At 38.0% G+C, this 16,212-nt stretch overlaps 1 protein-coding gene across 1 annotated transcript in view; it reads right to left on the bottom strand.

Annotated features, from left to right (window-relative positions):
* The window catches only part of TNR (tenascin R), a gene marked incomplete at both ends in the record, with an annotated part of 123,083 nt that extends 108,183 nt beyond the window's left edge, over window positions 1–14,900 (bottom strand). Inside the window, one exon of the mRNA XM_083359442.1 lies at window positions 14,408–14,900. Within this exon, the coding sequence (XP_083215568.1) occupies window positions 14,408–14,900 (493 nt within the window). The remainder of the gene's footprint in view (window positions 1–14,407) is intronic.
* Between the last annotated feature and the right edge of the window lie 1,312 nt (window positions 14,901–16,212).

Below are 16,212 nucleotides of genomic sequence, written 5' to 3'. Positions count from 1 at the left end.
CCTATTAATAATACCCCCAAACATCTAGAATAAATCACAAGTAGACAAGTAGTCTCTGACTTTGAGGTGACACTATGATCTTTTTTCTGTAACATGTTGAGCTTTAAGGAGGTTCTCCAACTTTTTACTGCTAGCAAGGAAAGAACATTTATAAGAATTGTACATAGAAGAAGGGGGAAAAATCTTAGCAGACTATATTTCTCAAAGCTCCTTAATATATTTTTGGATAGACTTTTAATATGAGTTTGCATACTCTCTAATATTTCATAGAACATCCTCCTTCTAAGGATCATTGGTGGAGCAATCAATTCTTATGCATTGCTGAAGGTGCACAGCATATTCCTTGTCATTCCAATAACTTAACTCTATCCCAGTGTCTCAACATGCATGTTCTGGTCTGTATGTACAGTCTAACTTTAAACATTTAATGATGCAATGTCATATTTTGCAATGGAAATACTGTCTATATTAATTAAAGAGTTTGCTGTTTATTTATTTCAATTTCTATGGCCGCTCTTCTTACCAAAGTGATCACATAAGAACCATATGGCACAGTGGTTAGAATGCAGTATTGCAGGCTAACTCCACCCACAGTCTGGAGTTTGATCCTGATGGGCTTGAAGTTGACTCAGCCTTCTATCCTTCCAACGTTGGTAAACTGAACACCCAGATTCTTGACACTGTAAACTGCTCAGAGAGTGCTGTAAAGCACTATGGAGCAGTACATAAGTCTAAGTGCTAGTGCTACAATGTCATCTTGTAAAATCATAAAAAATGTACTTCCTCTTCATACCCTTCATAGCCTCAAAACCACCATTTACTATTTGGTATATAGCTATGAATGCACAAAAGTGAAATTACTGCAAATGGTAACTTTCAACAAAATGGAAAAAGTCATTTGCCAAGGATAGGTAGAAGAATTGTCCTTAAAAGAGATGGAACATACTGCCAAACTGTGAGCCCATCTTGACTTATTAGGCTCCCCGTGGTTTCTACTCTGAGAATTTGCCCAGCTGAAATGCCACTCATGGCAAATTGCTTCCGGCTGATCAGTCAATTCTGGCAAACAGCAAGAATCAAACTGTAATAAAGAAAAAGATGCAGATGTTGGACCCAACGTCTCAACTTTATAAAGAAAAAAAAAGGTCAATGGCAGAGGACATAGGACAACATATTCCAGTATTGTCTCAACCCTTAACAAATACTCTCCTCCCACATGGAAGGAAGGAGAAGATATGTGGGAAGGAACACGTACATTATTCCTCATTCTTCTTATCAGGTACATAGCTAAAATACTGCTGATTCTTTTACTGTACTGTGTGTTTTGGGGGTAAGAAAGAAGGAAGTCTTTTTTATCTTCTTCCTCATAATCCCACTCCATACTGAACAGCAGAGAACAGCTTTAATAGAGCTCCCCTATCTGGGATGCAAAAATTCAAAACTCTGGATGCCATTAGATACTAGGGAAGTAAACTATCTTTGCTGCTTTCTAGTTGTTCTAGTTGTTTTTGTAGCCCATATTCAGCAGGCCCCTAGCCCTAACTTCATGCTGCACAATCTCTTCCTCAATATAGTATCAGCAAATAGCCCGTGCCTGCAAAGATGAAGTGAGGGAAGCTAAGGCTCAAAATGAACTAAGGCTTGCGACCAAAGTCAAAAACAACAAAAAAAAAGCTTCTTTCAACATATAAAAAAACAAGAAAAAATGTAAGGAAATGATTGGTCCATTAGTGGGGGAAAATGGCAAGAAGGTGACAAGCAACAGGGAGAAAGCAGAACTATTTAAGTCATTTTTTGCATCTGTCTTTACACAAAAGGGAAAAAACAGTCCAACCTACCAAAACCAGTGCCATAAAAAACAGAATAGAAACGCAAGTTAAGATAGGCAAGAAAATGGTAAGTGAGCACCTGTCCAGCCTAGACGAGTTCAAATCACCAGGACCAGATGGATTACACCCCAAGGTTCTCAAGGAATTGGCAGACGTGATCTCAGAACCACTGAACTATATTTTTCAAAGATACTGGAGCACTGGGGAACTACCAGAGGACTGGAAGAGAGCTGATGTAGTTCCCATCTTTAAAAAAGGGAAAAAAATAGATCCAGGAAACTACAGACCTATCAGCCTGACCTCAATACCTGGGAAGATTTTGGAAAAGATAATCAAGTAACGAATCAGCAAACACTAAAGGCAAACAAAATCATAACCAAAAGCCAACATGGGTTTGTAAAAAACAGATCATGCCAGACAAATCTTATCGCATTCTTTGATAAAGTGACAAAATTAGTGGACCAGAAGAATACCATGGATATAATTTACTTGGACTTCAGTAAGGTATTTGATAAAGTAGACCACTATCTACTACTTGATAAGATAGAAAAATGTGGGTTAGACAGCATCACCACCAGATGGATTTGTAGGTGGCTGACCAACCACACTCTACATGTAGTCCTCAATGGAACTGCATCTACATGGAAGGAAGTGTGTAGTGCGGTGCCCCAGGGCTCTGCTCTGGGCCCTGTGCTCTTCAACATCTTCATCAACGATTTGGATGAGGGGATAGATGGGGAACTCATCAAATTTGCAGACGACACCAAGCTGGCAGAAATAGCCAATACTCCAGAACAGGGGTGTCAAACTCAATTTCATTGACGGCCGCATCAGCATTGCGGTTGCACTCAGGGGGCCGGGTGGGTATGGCCTGGGTGGGTGTGGCCTACTGGGTGGGCGTGGCTAGAGTGCGTATGGCCTACTGGGTGGGCATGGCCAGCTCTACATCGTTCACATCAAGGGTGCCTATGGGGGCCTGGGCAGGAGTGGGAGAGATCTGAGGGTCTCTGGCAGAAGGAGGGTCTCTGGGCCAGGGCCAAGGCAGTGGGGGCCGTTCCCTCACTGTTTCCAGGATGGCTTCGCGGGCCACATGAAACCACTTTGCGGGCCGGATCCGGCCCCCGGGCCTTGTGTTTGACATGTCTGCTCCAGAAGATAGGCTTAAAATACAGGAGGATCTGAACAGACTTGAATACTGGGCAGTATTTAACAAAATGAAATTAAATGGTGAAAAAGTAAGGTTTTACACTTAGGCAGGAAAAATAAAAAACACAGGTATAGTATAGGTGGTACCTTGCTCAATAGTAGAACTGTGAGAGAGATCTCGGAGTCCTAGTAGACAATCACTTCAATATGAGCCAGCAGTGTGCTGCAGCTGCCAAAAAAGCCAACACAGTGCTAGGCTGCATTAACAGAGGGATAGAATCAAGATCACGTGAAGTATTAATACCACTTTACAATGCCTTGGTAAGGCCACATCTGGAATACTGCATCCAGTTTTGGTCACCACGATGTAAAAAAGACGTTGAGACTCTAGAAAGAGTACAGAGAAGGGCAACAAAGATGATTGGGGGACTGGAGGCAAAAATATATAGGGAATGGTTGTTGGAATTGGGTATGTGTAGTTTAACAAAGAGAAGGGTGAGGGGTGACATGATAGCAGTGTTCCAATATCTCAGGGGCTGCCACAAAGAAGAGGGAGTCAAGCTATTCTCCAAAGCACCTGAAAGCAGGACAAGAAGCCACGGATAGAAACTAGTCATATTTTAAGAAGTGCTTTATTGCGTGTCTGGAAAAATTATTATTATAAGTTAAATTATAAAATACCAATCTGGGGGATTCCTGGACACACGACAGAGGGTGTATTTATGGGTGTGAATTTGGATATGATTTCTTATAAGGAATTATTTAGATTGGTAGGGAATGATTGGCAATTAAAGTCGTTAGCTGAGTTAAAACAGTATACTCAATTGCAAGCTAGGTGGAAGTTAGATCAGAAGGTTGGTATTACATTAATGGATGAAAATTTGGTAAAACAGATTAAAGATCAAAATCGAGCGCATATAAAGAGAATTTATAATGCTTTAATAGAATTGGATTCGGAAATGGAATTAGTTAAAGATTGTATGGTAAAGTGGGCCCAAAATATTCAAGAACCGATCCCATTGGATACATGGGAGGTAATTTAGGTTAGAAATGTAAAATTTACTCAGGCCCAAAATTTAAGAGAAAAGTTTTATAAAATGTTTTATAGATGGCATCTGGATCCTAAAAAGTTGTCTTGTATGTATCCTAATTTACAGCCCAAATGTTGGAGATGTGGCAGTTTGGATGCTACTTATTTTCATATTTGGTGGACTTGTAGAAATATAAAAACTTTTTGGATTAAAATTTGGTGGAATATTCAAAAGATTTTCAAGAGAAAGATAAAGTTTACTCCACAATTATTTTTATTGGGTGTTATTACAGATTGTGATATTAAAGAAACTAACTTGATGTTGAACTTGATAACAGCTGCAAGGTTATTGGTAGGACAATATTGGAAGAAGGATAGCTTGCCTACTATAGAAGAGTGGATGCTTAAAGTGTCAAATTTAGCAGAAATGGCTAAGATTTCTGCTTATCTGAAGGATCATTCACAAGAAAGATACATTTTGGTCTGGAGAAGATGGATAGATTATATTCAGAATAAATATGGGACTAAAAAGTTCCATTTAGCTTATGAGTAAATTTTAGATTATTATTATTAATAGTTTATTATAGTGGAATTCTTATTAGTTTTAATTACATGGTATTATTATTATTTCTATATTGTATTGTTTAATAACTTGGATATTAATTTGTTTATGTTTTTACTATTATTATGTTTACTTTTATTTTGCTTGTATTTATGTTAAAGGGGAGTTAAAGCGCATTATGAACTTGTTTATTTATATAGTTGGTTAATGTTAGTTAGATTATGATTATTATATTTGTAACCCTGTACTCAGCTCTGGGAAGTGGGGGAGGGAGGTTTTTTTTTAGGGTGGGTTGGTTTTGGGGATTATATTGTAACTTTTATAAAACTTTTTAATAATAATAAAAAAAGAAACTAGTCAAGGAGAGAAGCAACTTGGAACTAAGGAGAAACTTCCTGACAGTTAGAACAATTAACCAGTGGAACAACCTGCCTCCAGAAGTTGTGAATGCTCCAACACTGGAGGTTTTTAAGAAGAGACTGGACAGCCATTTGTCTGAAATGGTATAGAGTTTCCTGCCTGAGCAGGGGGTTGGACTAGATGACCTCCAAGGTCCCTTCCAACTACTTCTTCTCCTTCTCCTTCTCCTTCTCCTTCTCCTTCTCCTTCTCCTTCTCCTTCTCCTTCTCCTTCTCCTTCTCCTTCTCCTTCTCCTTCTCCTTCTCCTTCTCCTTCTCCTTCTCCTTCTTCTTCTTCTTCTTCTTCTTCTTCTTCTTCTTCTTCTTATTATTATTATTATTATTATTATTATTATTATTATTATTATTATTATTATTATTATTATTATTATTATTATTATTTCCACCTGCAGGATAGGATCATATCTTGCTTTTGTGGTACCATTTCCTCTCCCCACAATTTTCCTTCTTTCTTTTTGCTACCAGCTATTTTTTCCATCTTTCATTTTTACAGTTCAATTACACCAATATTGTATGGGCTTCAATCACTGATTTTTGAGTGATTGTTTTACAGATCTGATTTTCTTAAATCTTTTTCTGCTTACAAATACATTACTGTGTACCAGGAATCCTCTGGAATTGCAAACTGCTATCTTGTTTTTCTTCCTTATTACTAGGAAGTATCTTCACTCTCATTATAGAACTTTCTCCCTTGCTTGCTTTAATGCTCTACCATTGGTAGTCCTGGAAGGAAAGCATAAAAACATCTCCTTTTCAGAACAAACTGCCAGTGTGAAATTCAAACAGCAGTGTCTCTAGCTGAGACATTTCTACACTGCCTTCTCAAAGGGAATCCATACTTTCACCTAATAATTCCCCTTGCATTTTATATACTTTATAGATTTATACATTAAACTCTATTTTTAAACTTGATTTGCTTTAAATTATTTCTTTCTGGATGGTCTGATCTTACAAAAAAAAATTAAACCTCCACAAATGGGGTCTGCAATAGAAGCTTGCAACATAAACAGCTTAATGAAAAACACTGTTTTTTCCTCTATCAACCATTTTCTGGTAAGGAAAATAACTCCAAGGACCTCATCAGAGGCCTTGCTCTGAATATCTGTATATTTTGAGCCTAACTGAATGATTATTTAAGGTGAGCAAGTATTTTCAGAGATGGCTCCATATTGTGAAATGTCCTCTTAGGAAAGTTCACTTAGTCTTAGCATCTTCTCTTCTTGCTCTTTTAGGGCAAACCAAACTATCTTTATTCACCCAAATGCTTTAATGCAGACATGTCAAACACAAGGCCCGGGGGCCAGATCTGGCCCGCAAAATGGTTTCATGTGGCCCGTGAAGCCATCCTGGAAACAGTGAGGGAGCGGCCCCCACTGCCTTGGCCCTGGCCCAGAGACCCTCCTTCTGCCAGAGACCCTCAGATCTGTCCCACTCCTGCCCAGGCCCCCATAGGCACCCTTGATGCGAACGATGTAGAGCTGGCTACGCCCACCCAGTAGGCCATACGCACTCTAGCCACACCCACCCAGTAGGCCACACCCACCCTGGCCATACCCACCTGGCCGCAATGCTGATGCGGCCCTCAATGAAATTGAGTTTGACACCCCTGCTTTAATGTATGTGCCTCTACATTATGTCAGTTATAACGTAACACTGTGGTTTTATTTTTGAGTGATAGTTTTAGATATCTTTGTTTATTGACTTTTAATGGTTGTTTTTAGTCTTTCTTTTGAAAAGTTTGTGGTTTTGCACTTGCCATTCATACTCAATGCATATATAAAATGATTGATTTTATAGATCTTACTCTTCTCTTTTATTGTTAAGTTCAGGCTATAGCTAGCTATATGACTGAAGAACAGCTCAGCTGTACTGCTCAAGCTTCTCCTCAAGGGGAAAATTAAACAAATGGAATAGAATAGAATAGAATAGAATAGAATAGAATAGAATAGAATAGAATAGAATAGAATAGAATAGAATATTTTTATTTTATTTTATTTTAATTCCATTTATATCCCACCCTTCTCCGAAGACTCAGGGCGGCTTACAAGCTTAGCAGTAGAGTAGAATAGAATAGAATAGAATAGAATAGAATAGAATAGAATAGAATAGAATAGAATAGAATAGAATAGAATAGAATAGAATAGAATAGAATAGAATAGTTTTATTGTAGAATAGAATAGAGTTGGAAGGGACCTTGGAGGTCTTCTAGTCCAACCCCCTGCTTAAGCAGTAGAACCTATACCATTTTAGATAAGTGACTGTATAGCCTCTTCTTAAAAATCTCCAGTGATGGAGCACCCATGATTTCTGGAGGCAAGCTGTTCCACTGGTTAATTGTCCTCACAGTCAGATAATTCCTTAATTCCAGTTTGCTCCTCTCTTTGATCAGTTTCCAACCATTGTTTCTTGTCCTGCTCTCTGGTGAATAATGTGCCCCCCTCTTCTTTGTGGCAGCCTCTCAAATACTGGAATACTGCTATCATGTCTCCCCTATTTCTTCTTTTCTTTAGACTAGCCAAACCCAAGTCCTGTAGCCGTTTTTCGTATGCTTTAGTCTCCAGGCCTTTAATCATCTTAGTTGCTCTTCTCCGATATTCCCCCCAAACTCTCAACATCTTTTTTGTGATATGGTGACCAAAACTGGCTGCAGTATTCCAGGTGTGATCTTACTAGGATTTTATAAAGCGGTAGTAATACTTGGCGTGATCTTGATTCTATGCTTCTTTTTATACAACCCAGGATTGTAATAGCTTTTTTGGCGGCTGCTGCACACTGCTAGCTCATAGTCAAGGGATCGTCCACTAGGACTCCAAGGTCCCTCTCATAGTTACTGTTTTTAAGACAGGAAATAGAACTTCTCTTTTGTTTGTTTTCCCTGACAACATCCTGTTGCCCATAGGCTGTAGATAAATATTACTGAATATTCAGTTTTGGGATTTAATCCTAAATTTAATCTTTTAAGATCAGTGCAGGTCTGGGAGGGGATGGCTCTCTGGAGAGTCTCAACCATTGTTTTCTACCCTTTCTAAATATAGGGAGGATAGCTCTGTAGTCTTATTGCACAGATGCTCTCCTGTATTTACTGTATAAATTGAGGCTTGATCAGCCCAGGTTCTTCACCCCAACTCCATTTCCCCTGTGTTTTCAGTTGAAGTCTTAACCTTTCTAGTCTCAGTCACTTTCAGGTATATTTCAGGTAGATTCTTCTAATATTCTAACAAGAAAGGTACCATCCAGCCTCTCTTGTCTCAGCAGTGTTCTGTCTCATTTCTGATTTTTAGAATCCATATGCCCATTATTATTCCTTTTTTCCCTCAGTGCATCAGAAAAGACTCAATTCCTCAATCGAAATGACAGCTGGAGGTGCCAGAGAGGAGACCCAAACAAGCAGAAATACTTCAAAAAATACTTCCTTTAGGGAATATTTTGTACAACAAAAGAGAGAAAGAAAGAAAGAAAGAAAGAAAGAAAGAAAGGAAGGAAGGAAGGAAGGAAGGAAGGAAGGAAGGAAGGAAGGAAGGAAGGAAGAAAGAGAAAGAAAGAAAGAAAGAAAGAAAGAAAGAAAGAAAGAAAGAAGAAAACATATGCAATTTTAGATCAAATAAAAAGGAGAGAAGAATTATAGATATTCTCCCAAAAGAAAATTATTTTACAACAAATTATAATGGGAGCTGTCTTTGTTGAGAGCAAAAGAAATGGAAGTAAAAATGAATTATGCAAAGCAAAAGAAGTTTGAATTTGCAGATAAGCAAGGGAATTGGTTGGCATATAAACTGAGGAAAGAAAAAGAGAAAAAATGAAATTAAAATTACAAGAAGGAAAAACTATAAAAACAGATAAACTAAAGATGCAAAAAATATTTCATCAATACTACTCTAAATTATATAAAGGAGAAGAACTTTCCCTTATAAAGATTGAAGACCATTTAAAGAAACAAAATTTACCAAAGATCACAGGAAAACAGAAACAATTAATGAATGGACCTATAACAATAAAGGAACTTTGTGAAGCTATAAAAAAGTCTAAACTGGGAAAGTATATGGACCAAATAGTTCACCAACCTCTTATTATAAAACATTGAAGATAAATTACCGTATTACAACAATAGCAAATTTTGATGAATTCTATTTTATACTGGAAAGATTCCAGATAAATATGATTATTCTAATTCAGAGGATTTTTATTATTTATTATTATTTAGTGTATGATGAGAACATGACAGAAGAGAATTAAACATATTTATAATAAGCAAACATAAACAGTTTTACAAGATTTTATCCATGAAGATCAGTGTGAGTTTTTACCCAGAAAAAGCTGAGGGACAATATTAGAAATATTTTGGATATCTTGAAATACTTGGAACAACATAATGTAAATCAAGGGCATTGATTTTTCTTGATGCAAAAAGGCCTTTGACAAGTTGAACTGGATTTTTTGTTTAAAATTTTGGAAGATATGGACTTTGGGAGATATGTAAGATATAGAGTTCTTATTAAATGGTTAAAATCAATTTATACCACACAAAAGGCACAGATAATTGTAAAAGGAGAAGTAACAAAGCCCTGTGGGATATAGCTATTGCCAGTGCTTTTTTTGTAAAAGAAAAAGGTGCCGGAACTCACACATGTCATACAACCCACCTTGCCTACCCTACAAGGTTCCATCCAAAAAAGGTGCCGGAACTCCATTCTGACCATTCTATGACAAAAAAAGCCCTGGCTATTGCTATTTATTTTAGCTTTGGAAGCACTGAACACGAGATGAGAGAATTGTTGGAGTGAAGATTTAAAAAGAAACCTTTTAAAGGCATTTGCTGATGACCTGGTAATAATTTTGGAAGATCCTCTAGAAGAAATGGAAAAACTAAAGGATTTAGTAATGTTAGTTGGTTTTAAAATTAATAAACAAAAGAAAATGGAAAAAAATGGAATTGATGGAGAAATCTAGTTTTAAGATAGAGAAAAACAATGAAGTACTTGGGAATCACTATGACTAACATAAATTGTACATTATATTAGAATAATTATATTAAGTCATGTAATGAAATTAAGGACATGTTAAGATGGGAGAAATCACAATTATCATTGTTGGGGAGAATTTCAGTGATAAAAAGGAATGTTTTTGCTGAATGTTTTGTCAAAAATGATGTTTTTATTTCAAACAATACCTATTATGACAACTGATCAGTTTAAACTGATTTAAACAATGGCAGAAAGATATATCCAAGAGATAAACATAAAACACATCAAGGTGCAGAGGAATGAGGAAGAGGATTAGGACTGCTTGACCTAAAATTGTATTTTAGATATACAATCTACAGTAGATGAAAGAATGGTCTACAGTAGATGAAAGAATGGGTTTTGCTGAGAAATGAAAGAATTTTAGAATTAGAAGAGTACAATTTGAGGTTCAGATGGCATAGCTTTTTATGGAATGATAACGCTAAGGTTAACACAGATTTTAAGAATCATTATATAAGAAGTATCAGTACCATACTGAGAATTTGGAATAGATATAAACCCAAACTATTCACAAAAATCCCTCTATTCCTCTATCCCAGCAGAAGAAGCATTTTACAGGAGGTTGGTTAACTTATTGAGAGTAATTAGTATATGAAATCAAAAGAGCAATTGGTGGCAGGGGTGGTTAGTTTTAAATGTTTTCATATGCACAGTTAAGAGAAATATTTAAAGTAGATAGCAGGACATTTAGAACTGAGCAGCATAAGAATTTGAAATTGAACTATGTACAAATCATGGGCTTATAAATACTAAAATGTACTGTATAAACTTTGATTGAAACTTGAAACAGAAAACAGTGAAAGACTATGATAAATGGACTAAGAACTTTGGACACAGTACACCAGTGGAACAGTGGGAAAATATGTGATTAAAATGATTGAAGTTTACATTACAAATTTACATTGAAATTTACATTATGTTATAGCCTAATATTTTTTATAAAATGATGTATTATTGACATATGACTCCCAAAAAATTGTAATGTATAAAGGTACTTCAAATTTATTTTGGAAATATGGAAAACATGACGGGTCATTTTATCATGCCTGATGGACTTGTAAAAAAAATTACATATTTCTGGTTTCAAATATACCTGTGTTTTCCCAAAAATAAGACCTGCCCAGAAAATAAGCCCTAGCTTGATTTTTGGGGGTGGGCCTAATATAAGCCTTACCCCCCAAGTAAGCCCTAGTTTTGGGGTGAGGTAAAGGTAAAGGTTCCCCCGCACATGCGTGCTAGTCGTTTCCGACTCTAGGGGCCGGTGCTCATCTCCGTTTCAAAGCCGAAGAGCCAGCGCTTGTCCGAGGACGTCTCCGTGGTCATGTGGCCGGCATGACTAGACGCCAAAGGCGCACGGAACGCTGTTACCTTCCCACCGTAGTGGTCCCTATTTTTCTACTTGCATTTTTACGTGCTTTCAAACTGCTAGGTTGGCAGAAGCTGGGACGAGTAAAAATCAAGTTAGGGAAAGAGTGGAGCTTACCATTGCAGCCAGGCCTTCCAAGCATTGACACTTGCCTCAACGGCCTACTTCTTCTGTGGCTGAAGCAGCAGCTTTATTCTGCAGCTGAGAATGATGGAGCTTGGGCCTGCATTTTGCAGTCAAAAGCCTTTCCTGTGTAGCCAAGAACTGAGCTATGGATTGGATCCATAGCTCGGTTCTTGGCTGCACAGACCTTCTGGAAAGGCCTGACTGTGAAATGCAGACTGGAGCTCCATTCTCAGCTGCTGCATGAAGCTGCTGCTTTGGCTGCAAAAGAAGTGGGCCAGCTGGGCAGGGCTGTTGGTGCCGCCATCATGAGGTGAGTGGAAAAGACACCCTCTCCCAAAAATAAGAACTGATGCCTATTTTGGAGACAAAATAAATAAATAAATAAGACCAGGTCTTATTTTTGGGGAAACACAGTATATAAAATGATACAAAGATCAACGTTCAAATGAAATCAGAATTTTTCTTGCTGGGATTAAAGGACAGTCAATTAGAAAAGAGCCATGGAAGTTTTTTTTTTCTTAAATACGATTACTGCTGCAAGATGATTATACCAGCAAAAATGGAAAGACTGAAATACACACAAGGGGGAATGGTTGGTGAACTAGCAGAGAGGGCAATGTAACTTGTTTGATTAAAAAAATATCAACAAGTACATTTATCAGTGACTGGAAACACCTTGGACTTTTTGTTGAAAGAAGAGAAAAATGAATTTGTGATTTATGAATTTGAAGATTAGAAAGGGTAGCTTATAAAAAAAAGGAAATTATGATGTAACCTTAAAGAGAGGGGGTAAAATATAAATGCATTTATAACCTCTGTCAAAATGAACAGAATCTGTTTCTTTACATTTTTTCTTTTTTCTTTCTTTTCTATTTTCTTTCTTCTTACTCGTAATTCTTTTTTATTTTCTTTGCCTCTTTTCTAATATCTGCATTGTTTTTATCTTGTTAAGAATCTCTTCAATAAAAATTATATATTTTTTTAAAAAAGAGTACTTCTTTCTTTGATGACATTTTATCAGGTCTAGCATATTTTCTGTGTACTACCTATCCCTTTGGAACCGAGATTCATTATGCCAACAGCTCTCTTCAATAACATCCTAGCACAATGGCCTGCTGTTTCTTTAGTTTTGAAGAACAGATTTGTAGAGCTGACCAAGTGAACCATGTCTTTGGAATGACTAAACTGACAGGTTTCCAATGAATTCCACAAAGCTTTGTTGTTTGCTATTCAGAGAGAACTCATATGAACAATTCTGTTTCCATTGAAAAAGTTGTTGCTGTTGATTGCATTTTAGTTTGCTAAAGATGCAATGTCACAGGCATTTTAAATATGTGCCCTTGTTACATGATCACAAGTGATTGAAAGCTGTTCATTAGTAATCAGATACATGATTGTTTGTCTCAATGACACAGATGTGAAACTTGCAGCATTCCTTGGCTCTGTTCAAACGTTTATTTTCATCATATAAAAGGGGAGAATGAGGCTGGTTTCCTGCCCATCACTTATTATACATATAGTTTTTACAATTATCTAGGATTTTATATTGCACAGAGAACATATACTCATAGAGGATTCTACTTTTTAGAAGAGCTTCCCATCCATCTTCTCATTCCAATTTGAAGAAGCCAGAAAGAATTGAGTGCTAGTTTCTGACTATCCCGTAAGATCTCATAAGATCCCTTCTGAAAACAGTGCCATCTCATTGGACCTAGAAAATGTGGCTTTCTGTCATGATGCCTGTCTGTAGAACAGCTTCCCCCTGAGATTTGAATGTCCCCGACTTGGTTGGCCTTCTAGAAGCCCTTAAAAATCTGATTTTTCCTTCAGGCTCTAGAGTCCAGATGATAAAGGAGTCCAACTTCTTCATATTGGTTTTGTAAGTATGTTTCAGTTTTTAATGCTTTGGTAGCTGGCTGTGTAAATTAGCAGAATGAATGAATGAATGAATGAATAAATGAATGAATGTTACCATAGCTAGGCTGAAAAATCTAGAAAAACACTCAATGGCAGTAAAGAGTTTCTGCATCTCTTCCCTGCTATCCAGCAGTCATCTGGATCTTTTCAGTACAGGTATAGTAACCATAGGAAGAGTGTAAGATTGAATGAATTTCCTTCCCTTGATGCTTTGTATAGCTGCATGAGGGGAAAAAGGGCTCTTGTTAATACTACTTTCATTTTTTGGTCTCCTTAAAATGGGGGAGCAATTGACTCCCTGTTTCAAAATTGTGAGGTTGCTTATGCATCGAAACTTTAACACACACTCTCAAACTATGTGGATAATTCTCTTAAACTTTCTTTTTCTTCACAGAAATAAGAAAGGATTTGGTGAAGTCTTTAATATTTAATTTTTGTCATGGGAGATAGTCACAGTGCAGATTTTATTGAATTTGTAAACTTTTCCTTAGAATAATCAGGAAGTATTACTAGTTGAGAGGGGGGAGGCACAGAATGGTAACCATTGGATACTTTCAAGCAATACTTCAGAGGAATGATGTCTGCTACTGCTTCTGCCTATCAACAACAATTTTGCACAGTGCTGCCAGAGGTAAACCTCTTCCCACAAACCTTTTGAAGAGATTCTATACCCTCTGAAAAAAAGGTCCATTAACCTGCATGCATAAGGTAAAAGGAGTGGAACAGAGACAGTTATTTTTATAGAGAGAAAAAATAAAGTGTAAGGAAAGAAAACAGAGTGAAAAAGGGGAAAATGGACATAGTAAAAAATTAAACATGAACCTAATCCTACTAATAAAGAGTAAAACTAAAGAGGATGTCAAGACTCTGAAATTTGGAAGCAGAATGGAGTATTCAGTGTATTCAAGCTTCAAGCAAACGACTCCAAGCTCATTCTTTCACCTTTGACATTTCTTAGCTGCTAGGAGGACCTCATGGCATTAGTTACTACCTGTGGCTGCATTTTCTTGACAGCAATTGGAGTTGCATTGGTCTCGGAGTATAGACACCTCCCTTTCCAGCATCTCAATCCTGCTCAGCAGCTCCTGTATGTCCCGGGAGGAGGCGGCACACTTGCAAGTCTGTTTGGGGAGATTTATCTTGTGGGTGAAGGTGACCTGGCTCTCACTGTCTGAGGTCTGCTCGGTGTATTCCGTCATCCGGTCATCTTCCGAACTCACCTCTGGGTCAGATGAAGCCTCTAGGGATGAGGAGCAGAGGCTGTCCAGAGGCACATTAATGTTGTATATGTGGCTGAAGACCATGGGTTGCTCTTTGACAGATGTGTAGTTAGCAAAGCTGCCTTCTTCATCAGTCACCTGTTTTTTAACTCTCTCTGTCATCACTTCCAGGCGGCATTCAAAGGGTCTGAAGATGGCCAACAGCATTACATTGAGGCTAACCACCACATTTCTTAGGATCACATTTTTGCCATCTGCCCTCATTTTCTTGAGAAGGACAGGGAACTTCTACGCCAGCCTTGGAAAGCAAGGAAGGAAGACCTGCAATGAAGCACAACAACATATTGTTACAAGTAGCTCCTAAGAAAATCTGGTGACAAAGATCAGGACAGCATTTCTATGCATGGGAGTAACACTGCATAGGATAAGGTAGAAAGTTACAAGTTAGCCTGCAACAGGCATCCATTTGCAATCCATGCCAATCAAAAGACTTTTCTAATCCATAGTAAAAGAAAGGACGACAAGTCTTGCAGCCACTACTATTTGTGATTTTTCCCATTTGCAAAGTGCTTCATAATCTCAAGACTGAGTGCAACCTTCCCACCTGGTCAAACCAGAGAGCTGCTCTGCCTTTATACAGAGTCAGTCTCTGAGCTGCCGGTGCTGAGTAGCTTTCTTGTCCCACCTTTCTTCAATCAGGACAAGCAGCACCTGAATCTGAGGCCACCTGAGGAAAAGATGCCTGAGCTATGCCAGATTCTCTTACCCATAGCTCTAGCCCAGGGGTAGGCAACCTTGGCTCTTGTATGACTCGTGGACTTCAATTCCCAGAATTCCTGAGCCAGCACAGCTAATGCAATCTCTCAGTCCCTACTGCAGTGATGGTGAACCTTTTAGAGACTGAGTGCCCAAACTGCAACCCAAAACCCACTTATGTATCATCCTGTGCTGGATGGGCGTGGCCCTTTGGGTGGGCATGGCTGCAGTGGTAACGGTAGACTGGGTGGGACTAAAAAGTTCAATCAATTCCAACTTTGCGAGAACTTTTTTCCCCCCACGAGAAGTTGAAATTGATTGATTGATTGATTGATTGAACCTCTTCTTTTGCACATGGCAGCGGAGGTCTAAAGCGAAAAGGTTTTATACAACCCAGCTGAAGGCCTAGGACTGGGATGATGGCACGCGTGCCCACAGAGAGGGCCACTCGTGGCACCTGTGCCATAGGTTCATCACCACAGCCCTATTGCATGCTGAAATACTTATTTGTGTACGAATGCAGGTTCTCGCACTTTGGTCTTACTTTAGTTTTTTCCAAACTTTTGTGAACTTCCCGGTGCTCAGTTTTAGGCTATCAACTCTGGCCCAGCAGCCTGTTGCTTGATTCTTGGTCTTTAAAATTAAAAATTAATTGCTCAAAATAATTACTGCAATAATTATCATTAAGTACTATGACAATCTGGAGAAGCATCTGGAGTGGTAATATTAATTGGCTGAGAACTGTTTTCTACAGTGCTATGTAATGCCATTGGAAGGAGCCCATTGATTTATGCCTATTGGATCTGAGCAGTTTCTTTAG

The sequence above is a fragment of the Vipera ursinii genome (assembly GCF_947247035.1).
Source record: "Vipera ursinii genome assembly, chromosome: 3".
NCBI lineage: Eukaryota > Metazoa > Chordata > Lepidosauria > Squamata > Viperidae > Vipera > Vipera ursinii.
This window is presented reverse-complemented; position numbering and strand designations above follow the sequence as displayed.